Source organism: Camellia sinensis, chromosome 1 (assembly GCF_055761805.1).
Source record: "Camellia sinensis isolate YWXY chromosome 1, ASM5576180v1, whole genome shotgun sequence".
In the NCBI taxonomy this organism is placed as follows: domain Eukaryota; kingdom Viridiplantae; phylum Streptophyta; class Magnoliopsida; order Ericales; family Theaceae; genus Camellia; species Camellia sinensis.
Window position 1 is genome coordinate 217,859,444 of NC_138961.1, and position 21,510 is coordinate 217,880,953.

The window sequence follows — 21,510 nt, forward strand, 5'->3', positions numbered from 1 at the left end:
AACATCACACGTATACATACACTTGTATAACCAGAATTCTCAGCACACCCACACAGGTTTCTCTCCACACCCACACACACTCACAATTCTAGATTCTTTTTTAATTTAATTCATGAATAAGATTAGCTTAATTTAAATAACACTTAGTCTTAATAAATCTTAATTAACACATAATTAAATTAATTACAACTAATTTGTCTAATTTGACTTTCTTTAAAGCCTAATTAATTATATTACATTTATCATTTTGAATCAGATTTTTAATCAAACTCCCAAAAGACTCCAAATTTTAAATTAAACTTATTTTCACCCTCAATTTTGGTTTCTTAAATAATTTAAGCCTTCAATTTTTTATCAGACTCAAAATTTTGTCAATAAATTACATATTCAAATTAGGCACCACATAAATGAATTTAATTTATAATAATCTTAATTCCTACTTCGTATAACTTAATTAATTTCAATTCGGGCCTAATTAATCAAATCTCAATTTTATAAATCTAAATCGAATATTTAATTAAACTCTCATATGGTCCGATACTCGAAATTAAAATAATTCAAATCACCATTTGTACTATCTTGAGCTATTTAGATTTTCAATTTCTAAGTTTAAAATAAATCCTCAATAAAAGCATATACGAATCATCTTCCATAATTTTCATAAATCCCGAATTAAATCAAAGTAATGGGCAATTAAATTCAAATCTCTTTGATTAATTAAATGAAAATTATTATACGTAGTGGGGTCATCACATCTATAGCCTCGGGCTGAGGTTTGGGCTGGGCCGAATTGGTGGTTCACCAACCTAATTTTTTGGGGTTAGGTTTGTTTGATGGCTGCAGATATACATACATGTCTATATATAAAGTATATAACTCACACACTTATTTCTCATCAGTATATAAAGTGTGTAACTTACACACTTATTCCTCGTCAGTTTCGCAGAAGTAATGGGCTACATTTGTTGCCAGTCTTCATAGTTAGAGGCTCTTCCTCTGTTTCACATTGTGTATAAAAAGAGGCCATCTTCCTTGGTTGCAACACAGAATTTTTTGCCTCCATATTATATAGTCAGTCTGCTATATATTTTTCTTCCTGTGTGAGAGAGTATTGTCGTTGTCAGTTCGTTGGAGCTAAACAAAAGGTGTTTTTGTGTTAGCGAGTCTATACCATTGTATCTTGGGAGATAGATAACGATACACCGCCAGCACCCACGATGAGGTGACAAATCTGTTTTAAGCAGATTGTGGTATCACACAGGTTTCGATTTACTATCTTTTCTTCATTTTATTTTGTTATATATTTATGTTCAATCTAATTATAATTTTTCATGATTTTATGTTATGTATTATAATTTATTAAATATGAATCTATTTATTTATTTTATTTAATTACACAATATACATAGGGGAAAGAACCAATAGATCCTAAATTTGGAAATGTTAACCCATTTAGTCCCGAAGGTTTTTTGTTGGACTAATAGGTCCTATTTCCCAAGAAGCTTACTATAAGCCTTTTTATGATTTCTCTTCTTTTCAAACATCAAACATTATTCATCCAACATCAAACATTAACAACGTCAGGATTATTCATCAAGCATAAACCACTAAACATTAGGATTATTCATCAAACATCAAACACAGATTCTGAACCATTAAACATTAGGATTATTCATCAAACATCAAACATTATCCATCAAACATCAAACATCAGATTTATGAGTAACATCGTCGAAACAACATCAAACATCATCATCAAAACAACATCAAACATCACACTATCATTATCAAAACGACATCAAAATAACAATTAAACAATTTTTTAAATAACAATTAAACATCAAAATAAAACATTATTCTTCAACATTAAACATTATTCATCAAACATTATTCTTCAACATCAAACATTATTCATCAACCATTATTATTCATCAAACATTATCAATTCTCTTTAATTCTTTGAATCTTCGTTATTGAAAATCCATAACCAGAGCTCAAAACCAACAACAAAACGAAAATGCAGAAGTGGTTTTCAATCGGCAGCGGCGAGGAAGATCGGCAACCACCGCATCCATTGACGTCTTCATTGTCGTCGTCTTCATCATCGTCTCTTTGGGCCGATTGGAACTCATACACATCGTCAAAAGCTTCGGAACATAGCACCGCCTTGGGGGTTTTTGATCTCGATCTCAAATCTGCTGTTAGGTCTGCCAATGATACGGTCGCTGGTACTTTCAACGTGTAAGCTCCTTCAATTCCTCTCTCATTCAATTCAATTCTAGGGTTTATTTATGTAAATTAGTTGTGTTTAATTTGCATCAATTGTTCTTTGTTGATGATTAATGTTGTGATGTTTGATATTGTTTTGATGATGATGTTCTGATGTAAAAAAAAGACTAAATAATTTATAAAAAACACTCAGAATTAGATGGAGTAACATTTTTCAATATGAGACCTATGAGTAATTTTTCCATTTACATAACTGCATTCTGATTTAATCACCCCAACATGGTCCGTACATATATATCTAAAGAACTTTTTTGAGACGTCCAAAAGTGTCAGTTTCATACAGAGATATTGGCATTGTTGGGTTACACAATCATATCGTCTTGGCAATTGTAGTAGGGGCCAGGGTCAGGAGTGGAAATCAAAATAACTAAAAAGGAACATATGAGTAAGATATAAATAATATTATGTGATATTTGGAGAATATTTAATAATTTAAAAAAAATTAAAATAGTTTAAAAAAAATAAGTCACGGAAGTAATTATTTGGAGCAATTGTAAATTAGTGAGTTTAAAAACAATTGCACTACATATAAAAAATAAAAAAAAAAGTGTAAATCTGACGCAAAAAAAAAAAAAAATTGTACCATAAAGATAAAAGGAAAATGACTGGTAGCTCGAAATTCGTGGCTCGATTTTGGGTCGAATGGCAAAATGACGTCGTTTTGCCATTTTTTTTTTTTTTCCTTCTTTTTCTTCGTTTTCTTTCTCTTCCTTTTCTTCTTCTTCTTCGTTGAACACAGGCGAGAGATAGGGCTCATCGGACACAGCTCGTCGGCATCGTTGAACACAGCTCGTCGGCGTCGCATCTCGTCGCTCGTCGCTCAGCCCCGCCTCCGCCTCTGTCTCCGCCCACCGCCGCCTCCGCCCACCGCCGCCTCCGCCTCCGCTTCCACTTCCGATTTTGATGGCCCCCTCCAATCCAGTTCTTCTTCTGCTTCTTATCTTCTTCTTCTTCTTCTTCCTTCTTCTTCTCCGAATTCGGGCCAAATTCGAGCCTTCGAATTCGAGCTACGAATCAGAGCCGAAGATAAAATAACTTGCGCTATACACATTGTAATCCTTGAAAATGAAATATTTTTTTCACTTTTTCCTGATTTGTGATTTTTCATAATAACTTTTTATTTGTTCCCACTAAAATAAAAATACAAAAGTAATAATATACAAATAAATTTTATAAAATATTGTAACATCTTATAATCTATCCATTTAAAAACAAAACACGTAATTTATAATTTAAAAAACATTGTGCTATTTGGTTTGAGTTTTTAAATGCAGTTTTTGATTTTTTGTGCCTCTAGTGATTTTTTAAAATATTTTAATTAATTATTTTAACTTTTAAATGCACTTAAAAAGTAAATATTTATAAATTTTTGTTAAAAATTCAATAAATATAAAAAATCAGAATATTATTGAATTTTTTTGAAAAAATTATAATTATTAAATGCACTAAAATTTAGAACGTTTAAAAAATTAAAAATAAATTAGCATATAATTCATTTTAAAAAATAAAAAAATCAAAATAATTAATTTTTGTTTGCATGTCGATCATTAAAATTAAAAAAAAAAAAAATTTGCAAGTTCACCATTTAATTATGTCACGTGACAACCGTTGTTCTTCGTGGACCAACGCATTGACTGACTTGGTCAACCGATTTGTCAGTTTGAATGTTCCACTTTCTTCGTCGTCCATACATTACACGATTAGATTTTCCAGTTCACTTTTATTCATTCACTCACTCCATTCATAAACAGAAACAAATTTATTTTAACAACAACAACTAACATTTCCATGGAAACTCTTCACTCCCACAATCCTTTTCTCTCTCTCCTCTTCCTCCATCTTCTTCAATTCTCATCTCTCTCTCTTCTCTCATCAGCCTACACTTTACCAGACAAGTACTTCATCAACTGCGGCTCAAACTTCGACGTCAAAGTCACCGACGGGCCCATCCGGAACTTCATCTCCGACGAGAATTCAGGCTCCTTTTCCCTCGTCGGAGAAATCAGCTCCGTCTCAGACACCAGCACATCAAACTCCTCTCCTCTGTATCAAACAGCAAGAATCTTCACAAACCCGTCTTCATATAACCTCCAAATCGACCAGAGTGGGACTTACATGGTACGCCTCCATTTTTATGCTTTCTCTTCTTCGAAGAAAAATCTCTCACATGCCCAATTCAACGTTTCGGCTTCTGGGTTTTCTCTGTTGTCGAATTTCAGTGTTCAAAACCTTACAATCAATGAATTCATGCTCACCATCAATGTATCCGAATTTATAATCTCTTTCACACCTACCCAGAAATCGTCTTTTGCCTTTGCAAATGCGATTGAGGTTTTTCTTGTCCCTGACATCACAGATGTTTCGACTCCGCCCATTTATGTGACTCCTTCAGGAGCTCGCGGTACCTATGATGGCTTGCTTTCTCAAGCCCTGCACACAGTTTATAGGGCTAATGTGGGTGGTCCTCCGATCACACCGGCTAAAGATACACTATGGAGGAATTGGGTATCTGATGATGATTATTTAGTTACCCCCAATGCGGCGAAGAAGAGTGAATTTCATAGTGATAGGCCTGTGTACCAGACTGGAGGAGCTACTGAGTACTCTGCCCCTGATCCTGTCTACCAAACAGCAAAACAATTGAATGTAAGCTCTAGTGGGGGTTCGAATTTCTTCAATATAACATGGCGGTTCAATGTGAGTAAGAATGCTCCGCACTTCGTTCGAGTACATTTTTGCGACATAGTTAGCCCATCCTATAATGATGTTCTTCAGTTCAATCTGTATCTGTATAGCAAGTTTAGTCAGAAAATATGTCCATATAATGTTGTTGACCAGTTGGCAGTTCCATTTTACAAAGATTTCGTGGTTGATTCTGATAATTCTGGCTTTATGGATGTCAGTATTGGCCCTCGGAATGATTCAATAATGATTAAAACAGCCTTTTTGAATGGGGTAGAGATCATGGAGGTAATAACTGAGGTGAAGAAGCCACCGAAGAAACATCTGTTTGTTGTAGTTGGTTCGGTTGTTGTAAGTGTGACGTCTCTGTTAATGTTGGTAGTAGTGGTGGTGGTGTGTTTGACTTGCAAGAGAGCAAAGCCTGTTGAAACTTCAGTTTGGCAGGCAATCCCTGATTATGGAGGAGGGAGTTCTTATGTTAGTACTACTGAAAGAACAGTCAATGGCTCCCCTCTTGATAATCTAAATCTTGGGTTGAAGCTATCTTTTCAAGAAATTCAGTATGCAACTAATAATTTTGACACTAGGTTGATGATTGGTGAGGGTGGGTTTGGAAAAGTCTACGAAGCAACTCTTCGGAATGGCATGAAAGTGGCTGTCAAACGGAGTGAGCCAGGAAATGGCCAGGGCCGTCCAGAATTCCATACAGAGATCATAGTATTGTCCTCAATTCGCCATTGCCATCTTGTTTCCTTGATTGGGTATTGTGATGAAAGATCTGAGATGATACTTGTTTACGAGTTCATGGAGAAGGGGACTCTGAGGGATCATCTATACATTTTGAATGGAGAGTCTCTGAAATCATCGTCACAATCTGAATTGTCTTGGAACCAAAGGCTTGAAATTTGCATTGGTGCTGCAAAGGGTCTAGATTATCTTCATAATAGTTCAGGAAGAAGCATCATTCATCGTGATGTTAAATCAACAAACATCTTACTTGATGAGGATTATGTGGCTAAAGTTGCTGATTTTGGTCTCTCAAGATTAGGTGATCTTGATCAAACCCATGTCAGCACAGGTGTAAAAGGTAGTTTTGGTTACCTTGATCCTGAATATTTTAGATGCCTACAGTTAACGCAGAAATCCGATGTTTACTCATTTGGGGTAGTTCTCCTAGAAGTGCTTTGTGCAAGACCAGCCATCAATAACTCGCTTCCTGGGAAGGAAATAAACTTGGCTGAATGGGGATTGTTTTGGCAAAAGAAGGGGCAGCTTGAAAATATTGTTGATCCTTTGCTTGTGGGCAAGATCAATCCCAATTCGTTGAGAAAGTTTGGTGAAACGGTGGAGAAGTGTTTGAAAGAATATGGTGTTCAAAGGCCCAACATGAATGATGTTGTGTGGGACTTGGAATATGCACTGCAGCTTCAACAAACTGCAAGGCACAGAGAACCTCACGAGGACAGCACAACAGACGCGTCGTGGGTGCTGCCAGTGCCTGCCGTTCAGCGGTTACCTTCTCATAGCATCCCAGTTGATGAATATGGCATTCCCATGGATGATTTTACAGATACAAGTCATTCAAATTCACACGGAGTGTTCTCCATGTTGAACATTGATGATGGCAGATGATCTTACAGTTTGAGGTACAATTTTTGGTCTTCCTATGTTTGGTTCTAATATGCTTACAGGAATAATGCTGAAGAAAATTGGGCATATTTCCTTTGTGTGGGTTGCTTTGCTTTATAAATTTAAGGTTGCAAATTAGGTGAACGTTTCAAATGATAATTGTGTAAAAATCAGCATAGCAAATTGAAGTATTGTTCGACTTTCAGTATGATTAATGTTTGAATTCTAGATTTGATGTTGGACGGTCTTAATGTTTTAATCAAGAGATGTATTTGATTAGAATACTGCTATGTATTTGATTATCATTTAAGGGAGTTCTTTTTCTTTTACTGCATTATATTATATCTCTATTCCTCATGGCAGTGTGCAGAGTTTCGTCAATCATGCAAATAACAGTTACAAGTGCTAGCATTTAGAAATCATGACGAGATGAGACAATAGGACTTGAAGCTACTTAATGGTGTAGTGTAGAATAGAATTATTGTCCTTTACTGGACAATTGGTATATTTAACATTCTCTTCCAAGAACAAGAGGACACTCGATTGTTTTGGACAGCTATAGATGCTCCTAGATATTCAATATCTATTTGTCGTGCAGCATTCTGATTTAATCACCCCCAACATTGTATATATATATATATATATATCTAATGAACTCTTTTGAGACGTCCAAAATTGTCAGTTTCATACATAGATACCGGCATTATTGGGTTACACAATCACATTGTCTTGGCAATTGTAGTGGTTTACACAATCACATTGTCTTGGCAATTGTAGTGGGGGCCATGGTCGGGAGTGGAAATCAACCAGCCCAGCCCAGCCCAGCCCAATGCTACTTTTTTCGGGCTTGAGAAGGATATTTTGGCCTGTAGAGTCAGATTGGGCAATATTTTTGGCCCATTCCCCCTTTAATAAATGGATTGGGCTTGGGATTTAGGTGTATAGCGCACCTGGCCTAGACCGGCCCATAATTAATATATTTGAATATTTATTTTATTTTATTATTATTTATTTACATAATATATTAAAAATATATTAAGTCCTTCCAGCTTATAGGTTTATTTTTTTTGGGCTGAAGTAGTCAAAATATTCCGAGACCTTCTCTCCATTGATGGCCTGTGGATTGACGTGAATAAGATCTCCAATTTCATCTCATCCCCTCCCACCCCATTTGTCCTTGGTAGGTATTAGTCAACATTTGTGGGCTCTGGCAAGTGCATAGCACATTGGACTGGAGACAATGCTGCCACGAGAGATGATTGCAATACAAAGAATTCCAACACAATGTTGCCACTTACATTTTGCCAATAACTTCCCCCATATATATATAGGCCCGGTGGCTTGGGAAATGTATTTTCTTTAAGGTTGGGCTGGGGATGATTATATAAACCCGATGTTTGGGCCCAACCGTGCTCGAGCGGATAAAAAATTTCTTACGAAGAGTAGTGGAAACCCAGTCAGAACAATGCCCATCCCTGGGTCATAATAAACAACAATAGGTATTGAGATGAATCAATGATTGATTCGGAATGAATCTTTCTCTCCTGCAAGTTATACAAGTCAACTCGAAACCCATCTTGAGGACTTTGGCTATGTAGTCTGCATCTATGCATGTGCTGCTTACCCGACTTACTGATCCCCATTGAGTTTTGTTTGTTTGTTTGTTTGTTTGTTTGTTGTTGTTGTTTTCTTTTTTAGCTGTCTAATTTCCATATATGGGCTTAGTGAATTTTCTGCTAAGCCATAGCCATAGCCATAGCCATAGCCAATTTGAGCGGCATTTTAACGGATAGACAATGAGACTTGATAACAGAATCATGTATAATATCATGTTAAACTGTTGACAAGTAAAGTAGATCTGGCCTGGCGCTCTGGCAGAGGAAATGGTTGGTCGAATATATAATTCACAGTTTTGAACTTTTTAATAAACAAGATCAATTGAGACTTATCGTCAATAAAATTCGGAGATACAGTGGAGAAAATGTATGCAAGAAAATGGCTACAAACAAGCCTACTTCGGGTAGTAGGATGAGGTGGAAATTTTTATCATCATGAGTTACTAAACTGCTTCAACAAATTGTAACATGTTGGCTGCTGAAGTTTTTATTATTAGAGTACAACTCTACTTTGTGCCAAACAACGGGTAATTCCTAACACGGACAACTCTCACTAGTGACAAAACTCGGGGATACAAGTGATTTGTGTGTATCCTATGAGAGTAGTCTCTTGCCTTTGAAACCCGGAGATGTGAGCAGAGGGCCGATGAACACACATCCACATTTAACAACAACAACAAAAAAAAAAAAAAAACAGCTTTGAATTTTAGCAAGAGTTACTGAAAACAAGAGGCCATATTAATTTCTTGCATCAACTTTCTTGATTGATTCATCCGTATACTGTTTAATTCTTAAAAAACAACCTAACCCAACAAAGACAGCCTCAGGCAAAAATCAAAGAATTTCTTTACAATGTAAACTCCCTATTCTGTAATTCCTAGATAATCACAAGTTACATGTACCCTTATGTCTCCCAACAAATAAATAGTGAAACAGAGAAAAGAAGCGTGGAACTTGAGAAGTCATCTGATAGGTCTTGCAACATGCGCTCCCTTGCTATATTGAAAAAGGCGCACACCATATGTTGAATTTTACTAGTGGCCGGGGCCTTTCTTGCTAGGTCCAGAAGCCATCAGATACACTTGTTGGTTTCCCACCAAAACCCTGCTTTTCTTGGTGTCAAATGAATCAGAGGATGAAGACAGTCCAGACGATTCAAACCCGCGAACGGTTTCAGAACCGGTGATCATCATCTCACCCTTTTCTGTTGAAGTTGTAGGAAGGAGGACTCTACAATCAACCGGAGTTAGCAGTGTAAGCAACGACAGCATTATGATGACAACCATTAGAGCTCGACACATCGTTGATCTTGAAAGAGTGGTTCCCTTCAAACCCATCTCTGCTTTTGATCAGACTCTTTGTTACTCTTCCAATGTGCTCTGCAACAACAAAGAGATGGAAATGGGAGAGTTGGCTGCAGAATCTCCATGGACTAAGCCACTTGAATTTATAGAATGGGAGGGAGGGTTGGGTAAGTAGGACGGTGAAGTGCTTTTTCAAAGTGGGGCCTCTGTTTTTTTTGGTTGAGTTTGACTGATGAGAATTCTGTGTTTAGTTGGGTAGGTGATTAGAAGGTGAGACAGATAGGTATCTGTGTTTTACACTTTCACATTTGAGCTTCCTTTAGACCACGGTTCTTGACCTCTCCAACAAGTTTTCCATTTCACAATGACAATTTCACTATGCTTTCACTTTGCTATCACTATTTGCAAATCCAATTAAATTAATGCTATCACCCATAATGAATTTGAACTGTAATTTTAAATTGTGTGATGATATACAATGAAAAAAATTATACAACTTAATCAAAATTTGGGTATTATTATTTCTAAACAAAAGGCCTATTATTTGAAAAATGTCGCTCACAATTCATTTTGATTGATTAGATGGTATAAATTTTTTTGGATAATGTGATTTTTCTTCATGTTCAAGCAATAGGAGTTAAAAAAGGCAAATTCGATTAAATGTACAATTTTTGATCGATTAAATGTACATTTTTTTTATGAATCTTTTTTCTTGGAGGAAAAAGAAAAGGCATCACGATAATTATGAACCGTGTGAAATGGTGTATGGCCTTAAGCACCACCACATTAAACGGCATCGTTACCATCTGATTATTGAATCAAATGGCAAACCAAGATGATCACTCTTTTGGTTAAATAAAGTCCTTTTATCATTCACACTTCTCTATAATTGTTTTGGTCTAATATATTCCATATTCTGTGTTCTTGGGCAAAGGTGTTTACTACTACTACTGGCTTAAAATGAGAAACGAAATTAATAATGTAGAAAGTGTTCACTTTTTGTCTCTCTTTTTTTCACTTTGTTTCTCTTCCTCTAATTTGTAAGTACCAAAGAACGGTGCCAAACTAACCTGACTGAATTCCACTTGTATAGGAAAAGAGTGAGAGAATGTTGGAATATAGAATACTTTTCAAGAAAACAAAAAAAGAAGTACACACAAAAAAAAATGATCTTTTATTCTCCATTTAGAGGAGCCTAGGATCAAAGTTCTTGCAAGATTGTTGCAAGTGTCCTTTGGCATGGTATCTTAAAATTTATACGTTGTCAATGGTAATGTATTTTTAATTATTGAACTATGTCTTAATGTTTTTGTAAGTAAATTACATTGATTTTTTTTAAGTTTTAAAAAAATACAATCTCCTATAAATTTAACATCATTATACTATACTCTTTTAAGGTTTTAGTTCATGTAACACTCGGCTCCATTTTTATCAAAATTTCTTAGTTATATGAATGAAAAAATAATCCTTTATATTAAAATATATATTTTACCTTGTATATCTTTGTGTTTTTATACTATCTGTATTAATTTTAATTTCTTTAATCTTATTTAAAGAGAATCCTATATAATTATGTTAAAATTATAAAACTTACAGGATTTTCTTTAAATTTTAAGAGATCAATATAAGTTACCCTATTTTTATATGTGGAGAATCTTTTAGCCAATTTTTCTTTTGCTAAAAGAAGTAATTAGAAGATGTCAAAAGGCAAATATGTTAGTCCGGTGTTTAAAGGTGTGGGGGTCAATTTATCAACAAAAAAAAAAGGTGTGGGGGTCAAAGTGCATTTTCTTGATTTGATGGCTTCCACATTTGGCACTCGCTTTGTTTCTCCTCACACGCCAATATTGGTTCTCACGCACAATTGCTGCTGTTTGTGTAAACATATTTATTTCCAATTGATAAAAAAATAATAAATAAGTTTTTTTACAACAAAAGTGTACACAAATATTTTGTTAGTCGCTAGAGGCAGTGGTTGGTGGAGAGTTTTATTGGAGTTGGTGAAAGTAATCCTAAAACTTAAATTGTTAATTCTGAGTTTCTGATGTTAAAGAAAATGAGATTTAAACTTGTTAGTGGCAATGACAAAAAGTACATTCGTCACAGAATAAAAGTTGTGGACTGATTGTGTGGGTGGCCGCCAATGGGAATGACAAGAGGTGGCTGTTGGAATTGGTTAATGAAATGTCGAAAAAGGTCACAGTGGCTAGAGTTTCGTCATCCACCAAAAGGTCGTTGGCGGTAAGTGGATGGTAAAGGAAGGAAGATAAAATAAAAAATGATTTTCAAAATAAGTGAAAATACTTTCCTTTTTTTTCTCAAAAATTTTGAAAATTTTAGAGTTAATTTCATTTTTTTTTAAAACAAAAACAAAAGTATTAGCAAACAAGGCTTTTGTTTTCACCATGGTAAGTAATATATTTTTAGCGTTTTTCTATCCCACTGTTTCATCTTGTAAAATATTTTCAAAAAAAATTATTTACATTTTTTGCTGTTTGAGTGAACAAAACGTTAGAACAAAATTATACGAGTAAAAATATGGGTTATTTGCACAGAACCTTCCTAAATTATTGAACAGTATCATTGTGACCCCTCTAAACTTTAAAAGCGTATAAATGAACCCCCTAAACTATTGAGAAATATCATTTTACCTCATAAACTATAAAAATGTACAAATGTTTCTAAATTATAAAAACAAACAAATTAGACTATTAACGGGGGGTCAAGGTAAAACAAGTCAATAGTTTAAGTAGTTTATAGGGGCAAAGTGATACTTCTCAATGGTTTAAAAGGTCGATTTATACGTTTGTATAGTTTAGATGGTCAAAATGATAATTTTCAATAATTTAAAGATCTTAAAGTAAATAATCCTAAAAATATCTTACATGTCAAAAATATTTGGATACTTGAGTTTTGTTTGGATGTACAAAAAAAAAAAAAAATCACCAAAGCAACATCACCAATTACAATACGCAACTACAAAAAAATTGACTTTTTGCGACAGTAAAATTTTACCGTCGCTAATACTCCTAATGCCTTCGCTAATACTTTTTGCAACGGTAAAATGACTTTTTGCGACGGCAAGAGGGGGTCGCAACTGCAGGGGTTGCAAAAGAGTTTTTGCGACGGCACAGTGCCGTCGCTAATGTTTTACGACGGCATTTTTGCCTTTTTGCAACGGCACTGTGCAGTCACTAATAACGTTTGAAATTTCTTGACTTTTTTGCGACGACACTATTTTACCGTTGCTAAAAATGTTATTTGAGACGGCAAAAAATACCGTCGCTAGTAGTCTTTTTTTGCAACGGCAAAAACACTGTTTTGCGACGGTGTGGTGCCATCGCAAAAAGTATTAAAAATATGAAAATTTCTATTTTTTGCGACAGTGTAATGCCGTCACAAAAAGTATTAAAAAATAATAAAATTACTATTTTAAATAATAAAATTTCTATTTTTTGCGACAGTATAATACCGTCGCAAAAAGTAAAACCTGTAACAAAATTAATAAAAATATTAAAATTTTCTATTTTTTGCGACGGTGTAATGCCGTCGCAAAAAAGAAAAAAACATCCTACGATAAAAGGGAAAATTCAAGTACAAAAATTGTTACACTGATATACATGATAGACATCTGCTCTACCAATATAAAGATATGCAGGAAGCATTAAAACACATAATTTTTTCCCTATACCTAGCAATAAGGGTATGGCATGGTGAGATTTTTTTTTTTGGCGATACGTATGGCATAACGAAACTTTTGCTAGAATTATCACAAAAATAGATCACTACATTAGCCACCCAACTCTTGGAAGACTTAAATGCTAACACTCTCCTAGCCAAAAATTCATGCTTGGCCACACTTGCTTATGCAATTCCCTCTTCCGGGTAATCTTCTCTGCTAATCCAAAACTCCGGTGCATCCTGCACGAGTAATCAAATTTCTCAATGTCCAACTCCATATCAATTCATGTTTTTGTTCCCTTTATCTAAAAAATTGCTTTTTGTTAAGAAAATTATTTTCCCTTTATTTATTTTTTCTTTTCTTGCTTTCCTTTTTTGCTCTTCATTTTAGTTTGCTTTTCACAAATTTGAAAGCAACAAATGCACTGTCCAAATATTGTGGTATACTTTTAGAAGCACCAGACATACTTAACATGGGGGTGAAAAATGCAAGTTGACAAAACACATCATTGAAACCACTGTGTCCTGGTTTGTATGTGAGAGAGAGAGAGAGAGAGAGAGAGAGAGGCAACACTGTACCTTCATAATTCCTGCAAGGACTGCTCCTCCAAGGTCCACCATATGCTTTCTTCGCGGTGGATCCTCTATCCGCAACCATAGTTTCTGTTAGAAGTAAAGGAAGATCAGAAGAATTGTTAGCTAACATAAAGTGAGAGCCTCATTGTTAAATTGGATGAACAAAATAAAAAAAAAAAACATGATATTTTTTCCTTTTTTCTTCTCCTTCCATACCGTAACACATGTAACTTGGGTCTTACCTTCAACCCATCCTTATTTCCCTTCAGAACAGCTTCAAGATAACGGTCTAAAATTTCTTTCTCCAGGCTGTAGGAAAATAAAAATGAAAAACTTCAAAAACTAAATTTAAAGCTATACCGAAGTATCAGAACTAAAGAGGGCATCTCCTTGGGTTCTTACAAAACTAGATTAGCGATTCACTATTAAAATCACAAAGGCAGATGACTACTTTAGTTGCAAGACTGTAAAACATGCAGACAGATGTTTTCCAAGAGAAGAACATAGAGCAATTAAGACCAAGTTTTCAAAAAGTCCAATAAGTTGAAAAATCACTGCAAATGTAACTTGTGAGAGACAAATTAATCACCAAGAAAAAAGCAGTGCAATGATTTTATATAATGCAAAAGGGGATTTAAATTTCTTACCGACTAGGCAATCCAGGATACATAGTACTCCCCCCACTTAAAACTATGTGTTGGTAGAGCTGTGAAAAATAAAACAAATTAAAAGTTAAATAAAACAAAATAAATGAAATAAACCCAAATGCATTACAAAATGTATATGGCACGAGGTAGGGAGTGGTCCATGGCAAAAGGACCTGCCTCTATAGCTATAGTGCATATACCCATCAATTTGGATTCTTCAGTTGATCAAATATATCCATCAATTTACAAAGTGTCTTAGAAAGTTGTACAAACCAACAATTTTAACCTATTCACAATCATCTTGTTAAAGTACATATGCAGAGGAAGTGTGCCTATATTTTAATTAAGGCACAAAGATCCATCAACCAGCCCTCATAGCTGTGTATATGTACCAAGTAGTAGAAGAGATAAATTCCCATTTTCTTGAAGATAAGTAACTAACAAGAAAAACAGACTTACAGGAGTAAAAAGAGCCTCTGGAGCTTGGAACCGTTCTGTGCCAACTTTGATGACCCTTCCATCTGGTAGCTGATTAAAGTAATTTTCTTAATAAATTAACAAAATGCAAAAACAATTTTAACAAGAAAAAGAATCACCTATGTCAAACATATGGTTTTAATGTCTTAGAAACTAGAAAATGAAGACACCAATGAGAAAAGGTCAAATGATATATGTACAACTGCTAAAGTATTCAGCAGGAAAACATGAAAAAAAAAAAAATTATATAAGTTACTAATAATGCTTGGAACCTCTCTATTTATAAAACTTCAGTGGAAATTCTCAAAAACTAAAAATAAAAAACAAAACAAAAATAAAAATAAAAAATAGTTGATGTGCTGAAAATGGGTACAAAACACGTACCCACTAGAGATAGCAAAAGGGCAAATTCCTACACCAGCTACCAAGTAACAGACCTCAATGCCCCCCACTCTTGGTCTCATAGGATGGACTTAGCTGGGGCAGTGGTTGGTCATCAAGTTAACCAACCAAAAATATTTGCCAACATATTTGCCAATTAAAAAAAAAAAATTGCATATTACATCCTGTAATACACAACCTGTAGCATGTGAAATTGCATATTACATCTTGCATATTACATCCTGCATATTACATCCTATAGCATACAAAACCCACACACAAAACCCACACAGTGCCATACAAAACATTGAGAATTGAGACACTGCCACACAAAACCCACACGGTGCCATACATCCTGTAACATTAAGACTGCCATACAAAACCCATACACAAAACATCTCCATAAATCAAAAAGGGAATGATATATTTAACAGATATATATATTTATTTATATTTCCCAAGATCAATTATATATATATTTATTTAACAGATCAAGAAAAAAACCAGATCATATATATATATGTAACAGATCAAAAACTCAATAAAAGATCAACTCATATATATATATATATATATATATATATTTAAAATAAATAAATAGAAAGGATATGTATGCTAAGCTAATGTATAATGTAAAGTTTAAAGGATAGAAATTGAATTACTCTCCAATTGCTTCTAAAAGAACGTTGTCGTGTTCATTCACAGCAGAGAGGCTGGTATGAGTAGTAGTACTACGCAGATCTGCATGGGAAAAACAGATCAAGAAAAAAACCAGATCATATATATATAGATATATATATGTAACAGATCAAAAACCTCCTATATACACTCACATATATATATATATATATATGTGTGTGTATGTGTGTGCGTGTGTGTGTATGAAAACCCCCTATATCCGAAATCCCGACACACAGAGAGAAAGAGAGAGATACCCTTTGAAATCGGCGGTGAGGGAAGATCGCCGACAAGGGAGGAGTGGCAGTGAGGGGCAAGCAACCGTCAACGTCGTCTGTGAGAGAGAGAAAGAGGGAGGCAACAGCGGCGATAAGAGAGGAGAATCGACAGTGAGGTACGAACGACGGTGAGGGAGGATCGGGGGTGAGAGAGGATCGGCGGTGACGGATGATCGACGCCGTCATTGTGTGAAAGAGAGAGAGAGGAAGGCGAAACCCTAGATGGAAAGAGCAGGAGGAGAGAAGACGGCTCTGTTGTGTTTGTGTTGTGTGTGTGTTCTCAAACAAAACCCTACACACACCCACAAATGTTATAGTTAATGAATTTTTTATTAAAATAAAAATTATTAAAATAATTTTTATAGTTAATGAATTTTTTTTTATAGTTAATGAATTTTTTTTTCATTTAGTAAGGTTAAAAATTTATTTATTTCATATTTATTTTAATGAATAAAAAATTATTATTATTTTTTTTATTTGGTAGAAGTAGGGATAATATTTTTTATTAAAATAAAGTTAATTTTTTGTGGTCAATGAAAAATATTTTTTTGTGACCCTTTTTTTTTTTTTTTTGTTACTAAAAATCAAGAACTAATTTTTTGTGGTAGAGGATAGGAAGTGACAGTAGTGGTGAAAGTGGTGGATAAGAGGTAATAGTAGTGGTGATAGTGATGGTGAAGGAGATAAATGGTGAAGTTGTGGTAGTAGTAGAGGAGATAGAATAGCAGTGGTAGAGGAGAGGTAATGGTAGTAGTAGTGGTGGTAGTGAAGTGGTAACGATGGTGGTAGTAATGATAGTTGTAGAGGTAGAGTGACAACAGTGGTAGTAGTGGAATGGCAATTGTAGTAGTGGTGAATGTGGTAGAGAAGATAGGTGGTGAAAGAGAGATAAGTGAGAGACAGCTAGAGAAGAGAGATGGAGAGAGAGAAAGAGAGACAGACAGGCAGACAGAGACAAAGTGATGAGCGAGAGAGAGACAAAGTGGTTGCTAAAAGTGCATTTTCTTGTAGTGGATAACTCGGTAAATAGAGAAGAGATGAGGGAGAGAATAAGCAAGGTGAACACAATGGGGGAGAGAGACAAACAGACAGACAGACACATAGAGAGAAAGAGAGAAATAGTGGATCGATATTTACACAGTAGTGGTAATAGTGGTAGAAATGGTAGTGGAGTGGTGATGATGGTAGTAGTAATGAGTGAGAGAGATAGAGAGAAGAGAGATGAGCGAAAGAGACAAAGACAGAAAATAGATGAGAGAAGAGATAGATGAATGAGAGACACACAGAGAGAGAGAGAGACAAATAGACAGACAGAAAGAGAAGAGTGATGAATGAGAGAGAGAAAGAAAAGAGAGAGAACAAGATGAAAAAATGGGTGAAAAGATATAGACAAAGAGAGAGAGACAAAGAGAGAGAAAAAAAAAAGCGAAAATAGATAAATGAGAGAGACACAGAAAGAGATGAGTGAGAGAGCAAGAGAGAAAAAAATAAGAGAGAGAAGAGAGACTGATAGAGAAGATATATGAAAGAGATAGAGAGAAGAGAAATGGACGAGAGACACAGAGAAAAAGAGAGAGACAGACAGGCAGATAGAGAAGAGTGATGAGTCAGAGTAAGAAATAAAAGAGAGATAGAGACACAGAGAGAAAGAGAGAGACGGACAGAAAGAGAAGAGTGATGAAAGAGAGAGAGAAGAGAGACAGAGACACATAGAGAAAGGGAGAGACAGACAGGCAGACAGAGAAGAGTGATGAGTAAGAGAGAGAAAGAGAAGAGAGACAGAGACAGAGAGATAGGAAGATGAAAAAATGGGTGAAAAGAGAAATGTTCAAAAGAGTAAGACGACGTCGTTTATAGTGGATCGATAAATCGAGAAGGAACTCGATAAATAGAGAAGATGAGAGTAAGAGAGTGAGTAAGGTGAACATAGTGAGGGAGAGATAGACAAATAGACAAGTAGACAGAGAGAGAGAGAAAGAAAAGAGTGATGAGTGAAAGAGAGACAGTGAAAGAGAGAGATAGACAGAAAAAGAGATAGAGAAAGAAAGAAAGAGAGAGAGATAGAGGGAGAGATAGAAAAAGAGAAAGAAACAAGAGATGAGCGAGAGATAGACAAAAAAAGAGAGAAATAGAACGAAAAGAGATGAGCGAGAGAGAGACACAGAAAAAGAGAGAGAGATAGAGAGAGAAGAGAAATGGGCGAGAGAGATAGAAAGATAAGAGAGAGAGAGAGAGAGAGAAAATGAGAGAGATAGAGAGAAGAGAGATGAGCAAGAGAGACAGAGAGAGAAAACAGATGAGAGAGATAGAGAGAAGAGAGATAGGTGAGAGACACAGAGAGAAAATGAGAGAGAGAAACAAACAGACAAAAAAAGAAGAGTGATGAGTGAAAGAAATAAAGAGAAGAGAGAGAGATAGAGACAGAGAGACAGGAAGATGAAAAAATAAATGAAAAGAGAAATATTATATCAAAAGAGTAAGACGACATTATTTTTTTTAATTTTTTTTTGCGACAGAAAAATACCGTTGAATTTATTCAAACCATTTTGTGACTGTATATATATGAAGCTGTCTCAAAACCACAATCACTATGCTAGGTTAGAGTTTTCCAAAAACTCTTTTAAGAAAATTATACTTTCTTGTTTCCGTGTTATATTGTTTTTACTGAATTTTTTTAATATTTTAAGTATTTTTTGTAATTTTTAGACACACCTAACATAAATACACCTAAAAATTAAAAAAATTGTAAAAAAAAAATTAAAAAATTCACTAAATACCAAAAATACAATAATTCAATACATTTTTTTTTTTGTATTTTTATGTATTTATTAAAAAAATTTTAAAAAATTCATAATTTTTTTTTTGATACATCTAAGTAAGGTGCATCTAAAAAAAATATTTAAAATTTAAAAAATATTCACTAAAAAAAAACATAAAAGTCACTTTTTGCGACGGCAGAAAATGCCATCTCAAAAAAGCAAAGTATTTGCAACGGCACAATTTGCCGTCTCAAAAAATGAGAGTATTTGCGATGGCAGAAAATACCGTTGCAAATACTTTGCTTTTTTGAGACGACATTTTCTACCGTCGCAAAAAGTGACTTTTTGAGATGGTAAGTGTGCCGTCACAAATAGTTCCGTCTCATAAACACACTTTTCTTGCAGTGCGCATAAACAAAAATCCTATATCATAATCTAAAAATTCTAGCTTCTATTTGTTTTTGGTTAAAAACATTTTTTTAAAGAAAATGTTCCTTTGAAAATGAGACCTTAATGCTGTGTTTGGTTGGGAGATTTGATGAGAGATTTAGAAAGAAAAATGGAAAAGGTTGGTAAAATGTGAATAAAACATACATATATTTTACTTAATTTCACACACTTTTTTTTTTTCTTTTCAAATCCATCTCTAAATCTTCCAACCAAACACAGCATAAATAAATGAAGTTGCATATATGAGGGATGTTTTGACACCTACACAAGCTAGGATTATTTATTTATTTTTTTTTTTATTTTATTTTTTTTTTTGGACTAACCTACACAAGCTAGGTTGACAGAAGTAATATGTAATGCATGGGAGGGTTCGACAACCTGCACGTGTCCTTTTCAGTATGTATAGTCCAATTCTGACTTTCTTGCATGCGTGTTGTGTACATTTTATAATCATACCCGAGAATTCTGATCCATGAAAAAATTACTCGTGAGCCAATTATAGTATATGTCAAAGCTTTGAAAATATGTGATTGTGTAGAGTGATTTGGTCAATAGTCAATTATATACATCATTGCATGTGTTGTGTTGTGTTGGGTATTTCAATCTTTTCTGTTTCAGGAAACCATTTCAATTCGTTCAAACATATGTTGCAGTTCCTTCCTCCTATATGTATGTATCCAATGCTCGTATGACCGACCATGCAAAACATCACATTTTTAGGCTGTATTTGGTTGGAAGATTTGGAGAGGAATTTGAAAAGAAAAATAAAAAATGTAGGTGAAATATGAATAAAATATGTCTATATTTCACCTAATTTCACACACATTTTCCCTTTCCCTTTTCAAATTCCTCCTCAAATTTCTCAACGTCATTAATGTATTTTCAAGCAATTTCAGACATAAGTGTTTGATTATATGTGAATGAGAATCATGGACTGCCAAACTTGGTACTGCCCCATTCATTGCTTCTTGTTCTCCCATATATGATACAACAATGTTAGGTATCATGAAAAACATTTCATGAAAATAATCATAAAAACTTTGTGACCCTTGAATTATACTTAGAATAAAACACCACACACTAATCAAGATAATCCAAGAATCATAAATCTTTCATGATCATCTTCATAAAAAGAATTTCATGATCCCTAACTTTTCTCTATATGATATATGTGGCCAGTTAGATTAGAATGTTTCATTTTTCAAAGTTGTAATGAACATATTTCATGTTATGAAGCTGAAGTTTGTAATTTTATTGCTTTCTTCCTTCAAAGAATCCTCTATGCAACAAAATGGCGGATATACAAGATAGATGACTCCTTTTTATTGATTTTTTTTTTTTTTTTTTGGATTAATTACATAAACACGCCTTTCAACTGTCACTAAAAATTAATTTTATATAATTTTAAACTCGTAATTAATATGCATATTTAGACCTTTATAGTTGGGAAAAAGTTTTATATACCAATAAAATACCAAGTGACACTATCCTTCTACCAATCACAAATATATATGTCCTATAATATTTTTCAAACACCCAACAATATGATTCATGTTCCATTACATTCCACCAATTATAATTGTAAAAGACACTACATGAATATTTCTATCACTTTTGTTCATTGAAAAGAGAGGCAGCTGTATAATTTTTTCTTTTTCTTTTTTTTTTAGTTGAGAGGTCAATATTTACAATTTTAAAGTTGAGAAAGGAAAATGATAATCAATTATCATTGACAGATTTTCAGTGTAATTAAACAAAAAATTTTTTTTTTTAAGTTCTCTTATAACACAATTAACAAGAGAATGACTTGTCTCAAGTTCATTAATTGCAATCTGCTTGCTCATTTTGATGATCTATCACTCGCCTCAGTTTGATAATCATTATTTGTCTTTTAAGTTTTCGTGTAGATTATTATTTTAAAAATATCAAATTGATATGAATATTATAGATCACGTGATTTCATCATATTTATCTTTAAAACAATTGATGATTTATTTTTAAAATTAACAATCTATTTTTCACCGTATTTATTTTTTTAAAGATAAATAGTATGAAATGAGGAA

General features: G+C 34.1%; 1 protein-coding gene across 1 annotated transcript; it reads left to right on the forward strand.

Annotated features, from left to right (window-relative positions):
- The first annotated feature begins 3,982 nt into the window (after positions 1-3,982).
- On the forward strand, positions 3,983-6,937 carry LOC114309379 (putative receptor-like protein kinase At5g24010). The gene has a single exon (XM_028255092.2). The coding sequence runs from the start codon at positions 4,078-4,080 to the stop codon at positions 6,601-6,603; it is 2,526 nt and encodes an 841-aa protein (XP_028110893.1). The 5' UTR covers positions 3,983-4,077; the 3' UTR covers positions 6,604-6,937.
- The last annotated feature ends 14,573 nt before the right edge of the window (positions 6,938-21,510 follow it).